The following is a 20,339-nucleotide window of genomic DNA, read 5'->3' as shown; positions in this document are numbered from 1 at the left end:
TTCATTCTCTAGACTAAAACACACACTATAGTCTCTAGAAGCCATCCTAGTTTCCTCTGTTCCCTGTACTTACCAGACATCCCGCTCTGACAAAACTCCTCACACCCTGAGACCATGGAGAAGAGAACATGGACGTCACTGAGACTATAATCACACAGGCCGCCAGCCGGCTGGGAACGGCTCCTGTCGACTAATGAGCTACTATAGACCATCATTATGGCTGTTAGAACCAATACACGGATGAGGAGGAGCAGAATCAACATGCTCAGCTTTCTTTCAGCGGAAGAGACAATCACACCTATGACTGATTCACACTATAGGGGCGACCCAAACTGGACGCTGCTGGCTCCAGAATGTCCTTTCCAGCTCGGTTCCAGAGACTAATGTTGATGTGAAACCGAGCCGTCCCAGTTGGACCCTAGATTGTGAATCAGGTAGCACCGTATGGATAGAGAGTTAGTCGTCCATGCTCCACACTGCATGCTACTATGGAGTAGTGGACTCCTGAAGCTGGGCCTGTAACACAGCACAGGGCACCACTGACCCATGGGTACTTGTCCACGGGCATGTTTGGGGAACAGACACCCACCCCAGGGCTGCTCAGCCACAGGGGTACCAGAGAACGCTTCAGGATAGTCCACACCTAAAAGCACGCCATGACATCATCAGATGGGGACGACAAGATTAAACTACAGAGGCTGAGGATTCCTCCCTGGTTCCAATAATGTAGTGGGGTCAAAATGTCAATTCACAGGGCTATCATCTGTCTATTGGACAAGTTCAGCTGGAATCCCAGCTCTTCATAAGCTGCTGATCTAAATGCAACCCAAGAGGAACATGATTGGTGGGGAGTGAGTGGTGGGGGAGGTACTTACTTTTCTGCTGGGCGGGGTGGGGGAGACCCTTGGCTCTGTCAGGAGAGTAGCTCTTGCTACTGACGGTGGAGCCGGACCGGCTGTGGGGGGAGGGGGGGACGTCTGCTCTCAGGGGAGGCAAGGGGCCTTTCCTTCTGTGGGTGTGAGAGACAAGGGGGATTTTAGTCACCTGTAGATGCTCTTAGAGTGACATATAATCAGTACATTCAACTAAAGATGGTAAAGGGTCAAATAACAGAAGACAAGACAGAAGATACACAGAGAGAGATCAGCATCTTCACATATCTAGTCTTAGTGGAACCGATGTATCAAGTCTGACACCAACAGGCTCCAGAACAGCTTCTATCCCCATGCCATGACTGATACATAGCTAACTAAATGTCTACACAGACTGAGTTGCCCCTTGTATTTTATTCTTATTTTTGTCTCTATACACACTGAAACACCAACACTCTCCCAGGGCCCTACTCAAACTGACACACCGACACACTCCCAGGGCCCTACACACAGACACACTCCCAGGGCCCTACACACAGACACACTCCCAGGGCCCTACACACAGACACACTCCCAGGGCCCTACACACACACACACCCAGGGCCCTACACACACCCAGGGCCCTACACACACTGAAACACCAACACTCTCCCAGGGCCCTACTCAAACTGACACACCGACACACTCCCAGGGCCCTACACACAGACACACTCCCAGGGCCCTACACACAGACACACTCCCAGGGCCCAACACACAGACACACTCCCAGGGCCCTACACACAGACACACTCCCAGGGCCCTACACACAGACACACTCCCAGGGCCCTACACACAGACACACTCCCAGGGCCCTACACACAGACACACCGACACACTCCCAGGGCCCTACACACAGACACACCGACACACTCCCAGGGCCCTACACACAGACACACTCCCAGGGCCCTACACACACCCAGGGCCCTACACACACTGAAACACCAACACTCTCCCAGGGCCCTACTCAAACTGACACACTCCCAGGGCCCTACACACAGACACACTCCCAGGGCCCTACACACAGACACACTCCCAGGGCCCTACACACAGACACACTCCCAGGGCCCAACACACAGACACACTCCCAGGGCCCAACACACAGACACACTCCCAGGGCCCTACACACAGACACACTCCCAGGGCCCTACACACAGACACACTCCCAGGGCCCTACACACAGACACACTCCCAGGGCCCTACACACAGACACACACCCAGGGCCCTACACACACCCAGGGCCCTACACACACTGAAACACCAACACTCTCCCAGGGCCCTACTCAAACTGACACACCGACACACTCCCAGGGCCCTACACACAGACACACTCCCAGGGCCCTACACACAGACACACTCCCAGGGCCCTACACACAGACACACTCCCAGGGCCCTACACACAGACACACTCCCAGGGCCCTACACACAGACACACTCCCAGGGCCCTACACACAGACACACACCCAGGGCCCTACACACACCCAGGGCCCTACACACACCCAGGGCCCTACACACACTGAAACACCAACACTCTCCCAGGGCCCTACACACAGACACACTCCCAGGGCCCTACACACAGACACACTCCCAGGGCCCTACACACAGACACACTCCCAGGGCCCTACACACAGACACACCGACACACTCCCAGAGCCCTACACACAGACACACCGACACACTCCCAGGGCCCTACACACAGACACACCGACACACTCCCAGGGCCCTACACACAGACACACTACCAGGGCCCTACCGACACACTCACCGGGCCCGACACTCACTGGGCCCGACACACTCACAGGGCCCTACACACTCACAGGGCCCTACACACTGACACACTCCTACACATATCTACCATATCTACCTCCATCACTCCAGTATCCCTGCTCATTGTAAATATGCTACTGGAACCGACCCTGTATATAGTATGCATACTTACTTATTGTGTGTTTTTGTCCTACTTCATGTTTTCAGTAATACATTGATATTGATTACTGCATTGTTGGGGTTAGAGCCACAAGAAAGGCATTCACTGTACTTGTGTATGTGACATTAAAACTAACACTATATATCCAACTGAATAAGTTAGTAATGGATAGTGGTAGTAGTACCAGACAGATACATACCCTCTGACTAGTTAGTAATGGATAGTAGTACCAGACAGATATATACCCTCTGACTAGTTAGTAATGGATAGTGGTAGTAGTACCAGACAGATACATACCCTCTGACTAGTTAGTAATGGATAGTAGTACCAGACAGATATATACCCTCTGTCTAGTTAGTAATGGATAGTGGTAGTAGTACCAGACAGATACATACCCTCTGACTAGTTAGTAATGGATAGTAGTACCAGACAGATATATACCCTCTGTCTAGTTAGTAATGGATAGTAGTAGTAGTACCAGACATATACATACCCTCTGACTAGTTAGTAATGGATAGTAGTAGTACCAGACATATACATACCCTCTGACTAGTTAGTAATGGATAGTGGTAGTAGTACCAGACAGATACATACCCTCTGACTAGTTAGTAATGGATAGTAGTACCAGACAGATATATACCCTCTGTCTAGTTAGTAATGGATAGTAGTAGTAGTACCAGACATATACATACCCTCTGACTAGTTAGTAATGGATAGTAGTAGTACCAGACATATACATACCCTCTGACTAGTTAGTAATGGATAGTAGTACCAGACATATACATACCCTCTGACTAGTTAGTAATGGATAGTAGTAGTACCAGACAGATACATACCCTCTGACTAGTTAGTAATGGATAGTAGTACCAGACAGATATATACCCTCTGTCTAGTTAGTAACGGATAGTAGTACCAGACAGATACATACCCTCTGTCTAGTTAGTAATGGATAGTAGGACCAGACAGATACATACCCTCTGTCTAGTTAGTAATGGATAGTAGTACCAGACAGATACATACCCTCTGTCTAGTTAGTAATGGATAGTAGTACCAGACATATACATACCCTCTGTCTAGTTAGTAATGGATAGTAGTACCAGACAGATACATACCCTCTGTCTAGTTAGTAATGGATAGTAGTACCAGACAGATACATACCCTCTTGTCTAGTTAGTAATGGATAGTGGTAGTACCAGACAGATACATACCCTCTGTCTAGTTAGTAATGGATAGTAGTACCAGACAGATACATACCCTCTTGTCTAGTTAGTAATGGATAGTGGTAGTACCAGACAGATACATACCCTCTGTCTAGTTAGTAATGGATAGTAGCACCAGACAGATACATACCCTCTGTCTAGTTAGTAATGGATAGTAGTACCAGACAGATACATACCCTCTGTCTAGTTAGTAATGGATAGTAGTACCAGACAGATACATACCCTCTGTCTAGTTAGTAATGGATAGTAGTACCAGACAGATATATACCCTCTGTCTAGTTAGTAATGGATAGTAGTACCAGACAGATACATACCCTCTGTCTAGTTAGTAATGGATAGTAGTAGTACCAGACAGATACATACCCTCTGTCTAGTTAGTAATGGATAGTAGTACCAGACAGATACATACCCTCTGTCTAGTTAGTAATGGATAGTAGTACCAGACAGATACATACCCTCTGTCTAGTTAGTAATGGATAGTAGTACCAGACAGATACATACCCTCTGACTAGTTAGTAATGGATAGTAGTAGTAGTACCAGACAGATACATACCCTCTGACTAGTTAGTAATGGATAGTAGTAGTAGTACCAGACAGATACATACCCTCTGTCTAGTTAGTAATGGATAGTAGTAGTAGTACCAGACAGATATATACCCTCTGTCTAGTTAGTAATGGATAGTAGTACCAGACAGATACATACCCTCTGTCTAGTTAGTAATGGATAGTAGTACCAGACAGATACATACCCTCTGTCTAGTTAGTAATGGATAGTGGTAGTAGTACCAGACAGATACATACCCTCTGTCTAGTTAGTAATGGATAGTAGTACCAGACAGATACATACCCTCTGACTAGTTAGTAATGGATAGTAGTACCAGACAGATACATACCCTCTGTCTAGTTAGTAATGGATAGTGGTAGTAGTACCAGACAGATACATACCCTGTCTAGTTAGTAATGGATAGTAGTACCAGACAGATACATACCCTCTGTCTAGTTAGTAATGGATAGTAGTACCAGACAGATACATACCCTCTGTCTAGTTAGTAATGGATAGTAGTACCAGACAGATATATACCCTCTGACTAGTTAGTAATGGATAGTAGTAGTAGTAGTACCAGACATATACATACCCTCTGTCTAGTTAGTAATGGATAGTAGTACCAGACATATACATACCCTCTGTCTAGTTAGTAATGGATAGTAGTACCAGACAGATACATACCCTCTGTCTAGTTAGTAATGGATAGTGGTAGTAGTACCAGACAGATACATACCCTCTGTCTAGTTAGTAATGGATAGTAGTAGTACCAGACAGATACATACCCTCTGTCTAGTTAGTAATGGATAGTAGTAGTACCAGACAGATACATACCCTCTGTCCAGGTTTAGGATGGCCTGCATCAGGGTGTCATCACCCCCCTCTGGGACCACAGCAGACAGGGAGCGGGGTGCAGGGTACATCCCCTGAGCCCTGACGCTGGGGGGAGGGGGTGCTGCACGGCCACTGCTTCTGGGTGGAAAGACAATCACACATCAAGGACCACAGCTCATCAGCAGACTGAACACATCAGCTTTAATACTGGAGGTACTTGGCCTTTAAAGGACTAAGGTAAACTAAGAGGTTAAAAAACAGTACATCAGTGGAAGCAGTGGACTATATCTTAACCAAAGGTCACCACCACTTTGCATACTGGTATATAAAAAGGTAGGAGGGGAATGTCTTGGAGTCTTGGTCACTAGCCTTCAACTGCTGTTCCTCAAAGCTTTCCATCTGCACTGTGTCAGAGCGATTAGGCCTGACTTTAGAGAGATTGCTCAGCAAGACTGCTCAACAAGACAGCTCAGCAAAACTGCTCAACAAGACTGCTCAACAAGACTTCTCAACAAGACATCTCAACAAGACTGCTCCAACTGTCATTTGATGGCGGTCACTGAGCACTAAGAATCCAGTAGTCCCACTCCACTCAGAGAAACCATTAACCTCCTCTGTTGATCTCCACCTTCTGCTACATCTGGGTTAAGAAGGGCCGTCCCTGGACACGAGACACTCCTGTCAAGATGTTGAAGGGTTTATTTAGATAACTCCTCCCCTGGCCACGGTGGATCAGCACTGGAGCCTGTCGTGCTGCCAGGACAGACACGGACAGGAGGGAGAGGGGTGACCCCGTGGTCGCAGGGGTGAAGGTCGGAGACCGGTGAGACAGACTCCTAGACAGGGGAGCACCGGGCCGAGGTAGATGGTGTACAGATGAGGTACCGTAGAGAGGACATACCACCACAGCAACAGGACACCACCCTGGTCACAATCTGAGCACCAAACATGAAGAATCTGCACATTTCCTCTCATGTCTGACATTGTAAAAGGAGGGAAAAGTTCTGCTACAGATTAGGACTGAAAGTCCACAAGAACATCACATCATGAATCAATGCTTCTTCCAAAATGAATTGGGACAGAAACCTAACCAACTACATATTTATCTAAATATCTTCAGGCTAAATGGTATTTCTAAGCGGTTTTAATGACTCTGTTAAAACTCTACCGTTGCTCTCTGTGCAAAGGCTAAGCCCTAGTAGTTTTATCTTCCTAAACACACATCTGTGTTAGCAGCAGTAAAACCAGGAACATTAGTTTACCCTCCAGCCCTCTCTCTCGTCTCCTGTTGGGACTGTTGATCCTCTCTGGTTTGTTACCCTCGCTGATGATGTGCCTCCTATACGACAGGCAGTAGAATGACCCAGCCAGGCAGCCAGGCAGGCCAAGGGGCAGGAGGGGGTATAAACAAATGAAAGGCACCTGGTCTCAGCGACCCCAGCCTGAACCTCATCTCCCCCCAACCTCCAACCAACCAACCAGCAGCTTGGAGTGACCAACCTCACAAAACTTTAATGACCCAAGGGATGCATCCCAAATGGCCCCCTATCCCCTACATACTGCACTGTGGGCTCTGGTTAAAAGTGGTGCACTACACAGGGGAATGGGTACCGTTTGGAACGCAGCCAGGGTGTTGTTTGAAGGGTACCTGACCTCGTCTGACCCCATCTGTGCTCAAAGGAAATGGCCACGTCTTTACTGCCGATATTACCCCTAAATATTAGCCTGCTACTTTCCCCTCCCTCTTCTGAGCTGGAACTGTGACCCCTGGCTGTTTAACACTGGGCTCTAACTGACCCACGGGGTGAAATGAAAAGCCTAGGTGTTGAATTAGAGACGGTTGTTCAATCAGAACATATTTTGTTATATTGCTGCTGTGTTGATTAAGTAAGGCGGTTGCTCCCACTCTCAAACCTGTGGTTACTGTATTCCATATATTTATATTGCTGCTGTGTTGATTAAGTAAGGCGGTTGCTCCCACTCTCAAACCTGTGGTTACTGTATTCCATATATTTATATTGCTGCTGTGTTGATTAAGTAAGGCGGTTGCTCCCACTCTCAAACCTGTGGTTACTGTATTATATATATATATATATAGCTGCTGTGTTGATTAAGTAAGGCGGTTGGTCTCACACCCAAACCTGTGGTTACTGTATTATATATATATATATATAGCTGCTGTGTTGATTAAGTAAGGTGTTTGCTCTCACACCCAAACCTGTGGTTACTGTATTATATATATTTATATTGCTGCTGTGTTGATTAAGTAAGGCGGTTGGTCTCACACCCAAACCTGTGGTTACTGTATTCTATATATATATATATATATTTATATTGCTGCTGTGTTGATTAAGTAAGGCGGTTGCTCTCACTCTCAAACCTGTGGTTACTGTATTATATATATATATATATATATATAGCTGCTGTGTTGATTAAGTAAGGCGGTTGCTCTCACACCCAAACCTGTGGTTACTGTATTATATATATATATATATTGCAGTCTTTAAATCATGTGTCTGAACGGACCTCAAAATGACTACCTAAAATGTACATTATCAGTGATCACTAAAAGGAGAACTCAATCTAATGACTTTAGTCCTGGTGATTAGAGTTCAGGTCAAGAGTACAACTGTATGAGAAATACAGTTTGAACATCAGTCAACTTCAGGTTGAATCAGACCAAGTAATCTCTCAGTCTCTTCATGCATCCTTACCGTTCCACCATCACGACAGGTAAATACGCCAAGACAAACAACAACGGCCAGACCTAACTAACCGGATTACAGGGGGCCTCAGGGCGTGTGTGACTATCATAACCTCTCAACATTAACTTGATTTATGGCAGTAATTACTTTCTCTATTATTTCACCTGAGGAACTGAAGAAGGTGAGAAGAAAGAACCTTGAACACCTGGCCCTTAAAATAACAGACGGGTCCTGCTGCTGCATGTACCTCTCCTGACCCCGGGACAGTCACAGAACCCTGCTCTGTCACACTCTGGCCATCACCTTACAACGTTGTAGTGTACGGACTGCCTTACACAGTTGTGACAAGACCTATGTCCTGTTATGACTCCTGTCATAGTGATGGTGCTGTCCGGAGGGTGACTCAGTAGACGCCATTGTTAACCCTGTACCTTCCGTCACCTCTATCATGTCAGGTTACACCAGACAGACAGACAGATAGACATGGACTTCAGTCTACAGGGCTGATTGGGGAGGCTGTGTCAAAAAGACGGGTTGTCATGGTAAACAAGTGGTGCAACAATGCCATCTTGTGGTCACTTAGATAATGACAGTGCATAATTTTTCCCGGGGGGGGGGGGGGGGGGGGGGGGGTTCAGGAGAGCTACTTGTAGTGAAACAGAATGGTGATCAGTTTGGTTATACGAGGTTAGACTGACTGCTTGAACATTAAACTCCAATTCTCCTGATGAAAGTTTCAAAATAAATATCCAGGAGTGTGTGAGAGAGTTGAGCCTACCTGAACTCCATCTGGCGTGTTGTATGGGGGTCCTCTCTAGGAGGTGGTCTAGAAGGGTAGGGGTACGGCTCCTCCGGCTAGAACACAGATAACTACTTTTATTGTTTCAGTACTGAACAACATATATACAGGTGTCCCATCCTGAGAAACACTGTGATGCTGTTGATTAGACAGTACTGGACAACATATCTACAGGTGTCCCATCCTGAGAAACACTGATGCTGTTGATTAGACAGTACTGGACAACATATCTACAGGTGTCCCATCCTGAGAAACACTGATGCTGTTGATTAGACAGTACTGGAGAACATATCTACAGGTGTCCCATCCTGAGAAACACTGATGCTGTTGATTAGACAGTACTGAACAACATATCTACAGGTGTCCCATCCTGAGAAACCCTGTGATGCTGTTGATTAGACAGTACTGAACAACATATCTACAGGTGTCCCATCCTGAGAAACATTGTGATGTTGTTGATTAGACAGTACTGAACAACATATCTACAGGTGTCCCATCCTGAGAAACACTGTGATGTTGCTGTTGATTAGACAGTACTGAACAACATATCTACAGGTGTCCCATCCTGAGAAACACTGATGATGCTGTTGATTAGACAGTACTGAACAACATATCTACAGGTGTCCCATCCTGAGAAACACTGTGATGTTGCTGTTGATTAGACAGTACTGAACAACATATCTACAGGTGTCCCATCCTGAGAAACACAGTGATGTTGCTGTTGATTAGACAGTACTGAACAACATATCTACAGGTGTCCCATCCTGAGAAACACTGTGATGCTGCTGTTGATTAGACAGTACTGGACAACATATCTACAGGTGTCCCATCCTGAGAAACACTGTGATGTTGCTGTTGATTAGACAGTACTGAACAACATATCTACAGGTGTCCCATCCTGAGAAACACTGTGATGCTGTTGATTAGACAGTACTGGACAACATATCTACAGGTGTCCCATCCTGAGAAACACTGTGATGTTGCTGTTGATTAGACAGTACTGGACAACATATCTACAGGTGTCCCATCCTGAGAAACACTGTGATGTTGCTGTTGATTAGACAGTACTGAACAACATATCTACAGGTGTCCCATCCTGAGAAACACTGTGATGTTGCTGTTGATTAGACAGTACTGGACAACATATCTACAGGTGTCCCATCCTGAGAAACACTGATGATGCTGTTGATTAGACAGTACTGAACAACATATCTACAGGTGTCCCATCCTGAGAAACACTGTGATGTTGCTGTTGATTAGACAGTACTGAACAACATATCTACAGGTGTCCCATCCTGAGAAACACTGTGATGTTGCTGTTGATTAGACAGTACTGAACAACATATCTACAGGTGTCCCATCCTGAGAAACACTGTGATGTTGCTGTTGATTAGACAGTACTGAACAACATATCTACAGGTGTCCCATCCTGAGAAACACTGTGATGCTGCTGTTGATTAGACAGTACTGGACAACATATCTACAGGTGTCCCATCCTGAGAAACACTGATGATGCTGTTGATTAGACAGTACTGGAGAACATATCTACAGGTGTCCCATCCTGAGAAACACTGTGATGTTGCTGTTGATTAGACAGTACTGAACAACATATCTACAGGTGTCCCATCCTGAGAAACACTGATGATGCTGTTGATTAGACAGTACTGAACAACATATCTACAGGTGTCCCATCCTGAGAAACACTGTGATGCTGTTGATTAGACAGTACTGGAGAACATACAGTTGAAGTTGGAAGTTTAGCCAAATACATTTAAAACTCAGTTTTTCACAATTCTTGACATTTAATCATAGTAAAAATTCCCTGTCTTAGGTCAGTTAGGATCACCACGTTATTTTAAGAATGTGAAATGTCAGAATAATAGTAGAGATAATTATTTATTTCATCACATTCCCAGTGGGTCAGAAGTTTACATACACCCAATTAGTATTTGGTAGCATTACATTTAAATTGTTTAACTTGGGTCAAACGTTTTGAGTAGCCTTCCACAAGCTTCCCTTAATAAGTTGGGTGAATTTTAGCCAATTCCTCCTGACAGAGCTGGTGTAACGGAGTCGGGTTTGTAGGCCTCCTTGCTCGCACACACTTTTTCAGTTCTATATTCTATATATTCTATTCTATAGGATTGAGGTCAGGGCTTTGTGATGGCCACTCCAATACCTTGACTTTGTTGTACTTAAGCCATTTTGCCACAACTTTGGAAGTATGCTTGGGGTCATTGTCCATTTAGAAGACCCATTTGCGACCAAGCTTCAACTTCCTGACTGATGTCTTGAGATGTTGCTTCAATATATCCATATAATTTCCCTGCATCATGATGCTATCTATTTTGTGAAGTGCACCAGTCCCTCCTGCAGCAAAGCACCCACACAACATGATGCTGCCACCCCGTGCTTCACGGTTGGGATGGTGTTCTTTGGCTTCCCCCTTTTTCCTCCAAACATAACGATGGTCATTATGGTCAAACAGTTCTAATTTTTGGTTCATCAGACCAGAGGACATTTCTCCAAAAAGTATGATATTTGTCCCCATGTGCAGTTATAAACCGTAGTCTGGCTCTTTTAATGGTGGTTTTGGAGCAGTGGCTTCTTCCTTGCTGAGTGGCCTTTCAGGTCATGTCGATATAGGACGTGTTTTGCTGTGGCTATAGATACTTTTTGTTCCTCCAGCATCTTCACAAGGTCCTTTGCTGTTGTTCTGGGATTGATTAGCACTTTTCGCACCAAAGTACGTTCATCTCTAGGAGACAGAACGCGTCTCCTTCCTGAGCGGTATGACGGCTGCGTGGTCCCATGGTGTTTATACTTGTGTACTATTGTTTGTACAGATGAACGTGGTACCTTCAGGCATTTGGAAATTGCTCCCAAGGATGAACAAGACTTGTGGAGGTCTCCAATTATTTTTTCTGAGGTCTTGGCTGATTTCTTTTGATTTTCCCATGATGTCAAGCAAAGAGGCACTGAGTTTGAAGGAAGGCCTTGAAATACATCCACAGGTTCACCTCCAATTGACTCAAATGATGTCAATTAGCCTATCAGAAGCTTATAAAGCCATGACATCATTTTCTGGAATTTCCCAAGCTGTTTAAAGGCACAGTCAACTTAGTGTATGTAAACTTCTGACCCACTGGAATTGTGACACAGTGAATTATCGGTCTGTAAACAATTGTTGGAAAAATCACTTGTGTCATTCAAAGTAGATGCCCTAACCGACTTGCCAAAACTATAGTTTGTTAACAAGAAAGGTGTGGAGTGGTTGATAAACAAGTTCTAATGCCTCCAACCTAAGTGGATGTAAACTTCTGACTTCAACTTTATCTACAGGTGTCCTATCCTGAGAAACACACAATGATGCTGCTGTTGATTAGACAGTATTTTCTAAAATATTATATTAAAATCCTCTGTATTTGGTATTTTATTAGGATCCCCATTAGCGGTTGCAAAAGCTACTCTTCCTGGGGTCCACAGCTACTCTTCCTGGGGCACACAGCTACTCTTCCTGGGGTCCACAGCTACTCTTCTTGGGGTCCATGCACCAATGAAAGTGATTGACAGAGCATCTTCTACTCAACATGTAATTCTTTATCTGAACACCAAGTGGCGTCAGAGGTTGAAATAAACTCCTCATACAGTTGGCTGTGTATATAATGGATTTTTAGCTATACTATAATCATATACCCTATAACTTCAGCATTGACTGTACTATGAGCTAAATTCAGTACTTCAATCAAATGCATTTATACAGCCGTTTTTACATCAGCAGATATCACAAAGTGCTTATAAAGAAACCCTGCCTAAAACCCCAAAGAGCAAGCAATGAAGATGTAGAAGCACTTCCATTGTGGTGTTCACATTTTACTCTGTTAGAGAAATATTTCTTGCAGTTTCTCAAATCATACTAATGCAATCGATATGCAGGTTCTTCTACACCTGCATCGCTTGCTGTTTGGGGTTTTAGGCTGGGTTTCTGTACAGCACTTTGAGATATCAGCTGATGTACGAAAGGCTTTATAAATACATTTGATTTGATATGGGGCACATTCTTTTGTGCTTGTAAACCCATCATGTACAGTAGATCGATGGTCAGATATTATGCTTCCTTGGCATGAGGCTTAAATTGTGCGTATACAATAATGGTTTATTCATTGTCTGCGCCACTTACTCTCCGGGAAGGTGGGATACCTCTGCGCTCATTAGGAAAATGAAGGCTGTCGCCATGGTAGCCTCTTTGATCCTCGCCATGGTAACCTCGAGGGCCTCCATTTGGATAAAAGCGAGGCCCGTCGTACTCAAACCCTCGATTGTACTCCTCGTCTGGCCTTCCGAAACCAGCCGGCCTCCTCTCTACAGGCCCTGCTCCAGCTGATCTGGGATATGGGGCCTACAATTAATTACATTTCGATGTGAAAGAAGAGAAAGAGAAACAAGATTAGGGTTATGTCCTCTAGAAAGCCATTTACTATTTTTATTTCTAGATGAAAAGGTTTATTTTAGAAAAAAATGTATGTATTGTAATTCTCAGTGAATCATAGAATGTATGTAATTTTCAGGATGGAAACAAGGCACCGTTGTTCTGTGGAGCTCAGGAACACAACTCTTCTCTTATATCAAGAGGTTGACCGATTAATTAGGGACGATTTCAAGTTTTCATAACAATTGGTAATCTGCCTTTTTGGGTGCCGATTATGGCCGATTGTAATGTAATCCATGAGTAAACTGCGTGGCAGGCTGACCGCCTGTTACACGAGTGCAGCGTCAAAAGGACCTTGTGGCTGCAATGAGCCAAGGTAAGTTGCTGTCTAGCATTAAACTCATCTTATATAAAAAACAATCAATCTTTACATAATCACTAGTTAACTCCAGATGGTTGATGATATTACTAGGTTAACCAGCTTGTCCTGCGTTGCATATAGATAATGCGGTGCCTGTTAATTTATCATCGAATCAGAGCCTACTTCAACTTTGCCAAACGGGTGATGATTTAACAAAAGCACATTAGTGAAAAAAGCACATTCGTTGACCAAATGTCCCCAACCATAAACATCAATGCCTTTCTTAAACTCAATACACAGAAGTATATATTTTTTTTAAAACCTGCATATTTAGTTAAAATAAATGTATGTTACCAGGCAATATTAACTAGGGAAAATGTGTCACTTCTCTTGTTTTCAGTGTAAGCAGAGTCAGGGTATATGCAACAGTTTGGGCCGCCTGGCTCGTTGCGAACTGTGTTTCTTCCTAACAAAAACGAATTACATTTGCCAGAATTTTACATAATTACGACATAACATAGAAGGTTGTGCAATGTAACAGCAATATTTAGACTTAGGGATGCCACCAGTGGGTCTTCCAAATGGACCTAAATGGTTCCGTATTTCACGGAAAGAATAAACGTTTTGTTTTCTAAATTATCGTTTCTGGATTTGACCATATTAATGACCATGATATTTCTGTGTGTTTATTATAATTAAGTCTATGATTTGATATTTGATAGAGCAGTCTGACTGAGCGGAGGTAGGCAGCAGCAGGCTTCTAAGCATTCATTCAAACACTTTCCTGCATTTGCGAGCAGCTGTTAACAATGCTTAAAGCACAGCGCTGTTTATGACTTCAAGCCTATCAACTCCCGAGATTAGGCTGGTAATACTAAAGTGCCTATAAGAACATCCAATAGTCAAATATATATGAAATACAAATGGTATAGAGAGAAGTAGTCATAATTCCTATAATAACTACAACCTACAACTTCTTACCTGGGAATATTGAACCACCAGCTTTCATATGTTCTCATGTTCTGAGCAAGGAACTCAAACGTTAGCTTTTTTACATGGCACATATTGCACTTTAACTTTCTTCTCCAACACTGTGTTTTTGCATTATTTAAACCAAATCGAACATGTTTCATTAGAGACTAAATAGATTTGATGCATTATATTAAACTCAAACAAAAGGGTTCATTGTTCATTCAGTATTGTTGTAATTGTCAATATTACAAATACATATAAAAATTGGCCGATTAATCGGTATCGGCTTCTTTTTTTTTGGTCCACCAATAAATCGGTATCGGCATTGAAAAATCATAATGGTTGACCTCTAATATCAAGGCGGAGTTGAGTATTGATAACTAGTCACATGATTTGCTAGCAAAGCCATTGAGTCCCCATCAGTTGATACTTGAACAAATGTTCATTCTGAAAACGCTGGACAACTGCAGGTGCTGAAGTTCATACGTTTAATAACAGCTTTTATTTAATACAACCACCTCATTTGTGTCGATCAACTTTTGTGCCAATTGAATCTTAGCTGATTAGTACGTCAAGGCCACTAGAACTAGAATTTCAGCACCTCACAGAAGGAACGGTAAGTGTTTTCAGAAATATTCACAAGTATCGAATGACGGCGAGACCATGTTGTTGCTAGCAGATCGTGCAACCAGTTATCAATACTCACCTCCGCCTCTGTACAAGAGAACGGAGTTGAGCGTTCCTCAGCTAAGTTCTGTTAAGTATTATAATGGAAAGTAAATTAGTACAATTATAAATATATAAACCAAACAACATTTTCCACAGGCAGAAACTCTCACCGGTCTGTCTGGTAGGAAGCGTTCATCGTAGACATCCCTCATGTTTCTGTCTCTCCTGTAGGCCACTGCAAAGTAGACAGCAGGGGAGGTTTAGGGTGGGTATCATTTGTGGAACGTTCCAACAGGAATCTGTTCCAAAAACATTGTAAAGTACAAGGATGCCAACAAACAACATATACAAAGTATCATGATCAATTCACCTGGCTAACTAGCTGCCGAAAAAGCATCAACTCGCCACGTAGCTTATTCTTAATGTTTGTCCATAGGCTACCAGAGTGAGAACAGACATTTTTCAGAACAAACGTGGTGACTGAAAAACTTAATGAAATAGCCCACCCCCTACCCAGTATCTTATTCTGCCACTATACAACTTTGTATGCGTTGTTTGTTGGCAACCCTGTTATTTACTAAGTTTTTGGAACAGATTCCTGTTGGAACGTTCCACAAATGACACCCACCCGGAGTTTCACACAGTTAATGACAATCACAGTTGTGGTAGGTGTTCATGGATATGCCTACATGTGGACCTGGTGGAATTGTTCAGTATGCAGAACCAGAAACCTTTTTTGGGAGGAAAGCAATATATTTTCCACTTACTTGTTTTGTCTGGACAAGTCTATGTAGTAGTATTGGGAGTTGGTTATGCCAATAGAAACAGTCAATACTAACTGGGGGAAAGAGAAGATGTTACGTATTAGTTTGACAATACTGCATGGTGTGCGCATTAGCTATTAACAATGTAGGTTAGGAAATCCCAAGCATAGAGATATGTCAAATCAGTATGTGTGATAGTAAGGAAACTACTGTAGCTAATAGCTAGCTCTGATCCAGAAGTACTGGCAGGATGTTAGCGCGCGTTCCTCTGAGGCTCAGCCATAATCTTTGGTTCAGCGTTAGAAAACCGCACTAACTCCTAGCTAACTACTACTACTCCTCTTCTTTCAAGCAAACCTTCAACCACTGAGATTAGTGATATGAAAACACCTATTTCTACTGGCTTGCTAATTAGCTACCGTATTTAGCGCATAACGTTGTTCTAATATATATTTCGCAGGTTGTGTAGATTGAACTGCTAGCTACGTATGCTTACGTTAGCTAGCTACATGCTCAAGCTAGTCCACAGTCCATGCTGAGTTAATTCGCTCAAAACGAAATCAGTATTTAGAAGAAATACATATTTACTAACACAAACATTTAGACACGCTATAAACAATACGCACGTTGGAGAAAATAAAGTCGTCTTCACAAAAGATATGAAAACAAGCTCATCATAGCCTACTTTTCACCTTCTTCCGGTTGGCGCATGTACACACTGAATTTGGATTGGATTGACAAAAAGTCTGTCACGTGAAACGTCATATTCCTGTGACGACGAACAGTTCTCGTTTGTTTTTGGCAGCTAGATAGCAAACACATCTTACTGAGATTGAATAACTAATAGAAAGCAACATATTTACCAATGTTTTTGCCCACACTACTCAATAACTATAAGTCACCAATGTTGTCTCTTTAGGTAAGTGATTTATTCGATTCCTTGAATGTGTATTTCCAGGTAATATACATCGGATTCGACCTAGCATCACGGCTAGCTTGCATATCGCTCAATGAAATAGATAACTAACTAGCTTCAATCTGAATATTCATCACCATGAATCTGTTTTCAGTGACTGTCTCACTCTGATGGTGAAGTCAAGATGAGTGGTGGTTTGGCTCCCAGTAGAAGCACAGTCTATGTGTCCAACCTGCCCTTCTCTCTAACCAACAGTGATCTACACAAGGTAAAACCATTTTTTAACTAGTCAGTTAAGAGCAAATTCTTATTTTCAATGACAGCCTAGGAACAGTGGGTTATCTAATGCTAGGGGGCAGAACGACATATTTTTACCTTGTCAGCTCAGGGATTCGAGCTTGCAACCTTTCGGTTACAGGTCCAACACTCTAACCACAAGTCTACCCGCTGTAATATCTTCATATATAGAGTAATGGAATAGAACTACTTAACCCCTCCCTACCACTATTTCACAAGTTCGTGATCCTGCTGTTTATGCCATTTGGAAAAATGACCTCAAATAATGTCTTGGATCTTTTCATTTCAGCTTTTCACCAAATATGGAAAAGTTGTGAAGTAAGTTACTGGTTTCAAAATAATGAGCTATACAAAGCTCAAATACAAACCAAAAAATGGTCACATGCTTCGTAAACGAACAGTGAACTTCCTAGTTACGGGTCTGTTTCCAATAATGCAGAGTTAAAGATAAAGATGTTTTTTTTTAAATAGTGACACGATTAATAAATACATAGTGAATAACTAAAAATCTATAGCAAAATCTATAGCTATGTTGGTATTGTGGTGATCAGAGAAGATAATGATGGTCTCATGCTTTCAGGGTGACAATAGTCAAAGATAAAGAAACACGCAAAAGTAAAGGTGTGGCTTTTGTGCTCTTCCTGGACAAAGAGTCTGCACAGAGCTGCTTTAGATCGCTTAACAATAAACAGGTGGGCATTTTTCCTCTCCCTGTTTTCATAAAAAGTTACATCTGATGTGTTGTTTTTGTGTTAAAGTCCCCATCTTTTTCGCCCCGCAGTTGTTTGGAAGAACAGTGAAAGCGAGCATTGCAATCGACAACGGGCGAGCAACTGAATTTATCAGGAGGCGAAACTACACAGACAAGTCCAAATGTTATGAATGTGGGGTAAGTTGATACTCTCTACCTAGATAAGCCATCTCCATTTCCCTCTTCATCCATCCGGAATGTGTAGCCGGATGTTAGTGCTATTTATACAACATTTCTGTCCTTTTCACGTCATAGGATACAGGGCACTTAAGCTATGCATGCCCAAAAAACTTGCTTGGTGAACGAGAACCCCCGAAGAAGAAAGAAAAGAAGAAGAAGAAAAAGGTTGAAGAGCCTGATGAAGTGTAAGTGTCTTATCAGGACATTGATGCCTCTCTACCGTGTTTGCAAACGGCTATGATCGTGGTCAACAGCAGCGTGTCCTTGATATTAACAGTAACTGTTCTATTTCAGATGGACTTTAGTTCAGAGATTCTTTGTTTGATTGTGGTGTCGTATTTGTCATTGTTTGTGAAGTCCTCTGTGTGTGTTTTTGTTTCTATGACTTTTCTACTTTTTCCTCTGTCGTTTACAGAGAAGAGGAGGAAAGTGAGGAAGAGGGAGAGGACCCTGCTCTTGACAGCTTAAGTCAAGCCATAGCATTCCAGGTATGTGCACAAATGTACTTCAAGGGGGAAGTTAGTAGGCTATTGTATTACTTGAAACCCTCTATTTACTTGGTATTTGTCCTTATCTGACCCCTCTTTTAAAATCACACATGGGATCATGTGTTCCACAGCAAGCACGACTTGAGGAGGAGCAGCATAGGCGACAGCAGACGGCCTTTGTGGCTGAGGAGGCCGGTCAGGAGGCTTCCACATCGGACGACTCCAAGAAACCCAGGATCAAAAAGAGTGTCTACTTCAGTGACGAGGAAGAACTGAGCGACTGAGGGGATTTCACAGATATAATTCAGACTCTTGAGTAGCAAATATTTGAAAATGAACGAGGGGGGACATTCTGTTTGTCAAGATCTGCAAGGGCATCATCGACCTGAGAAAAGAAAAGAGAAAAGATGTGTTTGATGAAAAGGGTTGAAAAGGGTTACAGTGTACCATTGTTTAGTTGAAGTCCACAACTGTTTCTGTATCAGTATTTGTTCTGATCCTTAGTGTCCTTTTTATAATGAGGACTCCGCCACTGTTCTTCGCAGGCATTCGGACAATGTGATTGGAGAGTAACTGTGTTTCTGCGCTTTTCTTTTCAACAGCTGTGTAAATACACCATAGTTGTTTTACTGTCTTTCACCCTTCCTATGTATGTCAATATTAGGGGAAATAGAACTATTCGGTTTAAAGATAGCCTTCCCAATCTTTAGGTGAATGCACAATTTATTTGAAAAAGGTATTGAAACACCAGTGAAAGAGTAGAACACCACAGATGGCATGTGGTCTTTCACAATAATGAACCACACTTTTGCTGATAAATAGGAATAAAGAACATTCAAGTCATGAACATTCCTTCCCGTATTTCAATATTGATCACAGCTCCCCATCCACCAGCTGCTAACCAGAGGCAAGGTGTAGTAATGTGTGTGTACTGTAGTGTTGCCCTAATGTGTTCTCTAGCAAGGCAACATTCCTTCCTGTATTTCAATATTAATCTTCCATTCTGTGGGGGCTACTCTTCCCCTCCAATAGCTGTTGACAGTACAGTAAGGTGGATGTTGTCCTGATGAGTGCAGTGTGCACCTCTCATATACGACGTGTACCCTATCAGAGAGCAAGAGCTCCATGTGATGGAGTGTCCTGACAGGAAGCCAGGCGGTACAGGCTGCAACTCTCAGCCCTGGCACATTCTGATTTATACCTGCAAGGCCACGTCTGTCTGTTAGGCAGGTCATCTTCAAGAGCTACCTTTTAAAGCAATGAGATGGGATGGGAGAAGAGCCACTGAAGTTACGTTATAAAGATTTATGGTTTAGAAATGTTTGACAACTAAAATACAAGGTGAAATACATAATTCACTTTTCAGTTCTGTCATTCATTTTTCTAACCCCAGTTATTAACTATGTATATAATCTGTAGCCTCTCCATCACAGTAGGAAACATGAATAGGGCTTAACGTTCAACTATGCAATAATGTTAATGTCATTTGCACTATGTCTGTCTACTGCGTTAAATGTCAGATCATCATAAATCAAAAGGATGGAATCTCATTTTCTCCACCGCCGCAATAATGAT

General features: G+C 43.1%; 2 protein-coding genes across 21 annotated transcripts in view; one reads left to right on the top strand and one right to left on the bottom strand.

Moving 5' to 3' along the window:
* Positions 1 to 16,871, bottom strand: part of LOC110499695 (uncharacterized) — a 40,419-nt gene extending 23,548 nt beyond the window's left edge. For 2 of the 20 annotated variants that reach the window (XR_016490098.1, XM_090213468.1), the window contains exons 1-7: positions 16,818 to 16,868; positions 16,136 to 16,206; positions 15,539 to 15,603; positions 13,118 to 13,336; positions 8,917 to 8,993; positions 5,434 to 5,571; positions 876 to 1,009 (exon numbers count right to left, since the gene is read on the bottom strand). Coding sequence is in view for 11 of the 20 variants with exons in the window: in XM_090213468.1 (XP_090069594.1) it covers positions 876 to 1,009; positions 5,434 to 5,571; positions 8,917 to 8,993; positions 13,118 to 13,336; positions 15,539 to 15,603; position 16,136 (634 nt within the window). In the remaining 9 variants the exon portion in view is untranslated. Of the gene's footprint in view, positions 1 to 875; positions 1,010 to 5,433; positions 5,572 to 8,916; positions 8,994 to 13,117; positions 13,337 to 15,538; positions 15,604 to 16,135; positions 16,207 to 16,628 lie in introns of all 20 variants that reach the window. The other 18 variants (XR_016490101.1, XM_090213471.1, XR_016490102.1 and 15 more) reach the window with 10 other exon arrangements.
* On the top strand, positions 16,752 to 19,611 carry LOC118942881 (zinc finger CCHC-type and RNA-binding motif-containing protein 1). The gene is made up of 8 exons (XM_036956917.2): positions 16,752 to 17,051; positions 17,203 to 17,316; positions 17,635 to 17,663; positions 17,926 to 18,037; positions 18,127 to 18,234; positions 18,352 to 18,461; positions 18,692 to 18,764; positions 18,896 to 19,611. Exons 2-8 carry the CDS (start codon positions 17,233 to 17,235, stop codon positions 19,046 to 19,048), a joined length of 669 nt encoding a protein of 222 aa, XP_036812812.1. The 5' UTR covers positions 16,752 to 17,051; positions 17,203 to 17,232; the 3' UTR covers positions 19,049 to 19,611.
* The last annotated feature ends 728 nt before the right edge of the window (positions 19,612 to 20,339 follow it).

This window comes from Oncorhynchus mykiss, chromosome 21, assembly GCF_057628025.1.
Source record: "Oncorhynchus mykiss isolate SJ-2025 chromosome 21, ASM5762802v1, whole genome shotgun sequence".
NCBI lineage: Eukaryota > Metazoa > Chordata > Actinopteri > Salmoniformes > Salmonidae > Oncorhynchus > Oncorhynchus mykiss.
The sequence above is the reverse complement of the archived record's forward strand: the minus strand, read 5'-3'. Positions and strand labels throughout refer to the sequence as shown.

Excerpts from the sequence above, each read along its gene's own strand:
- LOC118942881 (XM_036956917.2), top strand. The coding sequence starts at position 17,233 with ATGAGTGGTGGTTTGGCTCCCAGTAGAAGCACAGTCTATGTGTCCAAC. Across the intron at positions 18,462-18,691 it reads GTTGAAGAGCCTGATGAAGT|AGAAGAGGAGGAAAGTGAGG; the intron begins GTAAGTGTCTTA and ends TGTCGTTTACAG. Across the intron at positions 18,765-18,895 it reads GTCAAGCCATAGCATTCCAG|CAAGCACGACTTGAGGAGGA; the intron begins GTATGTGCACAA and ends TGTGTTCCACAG.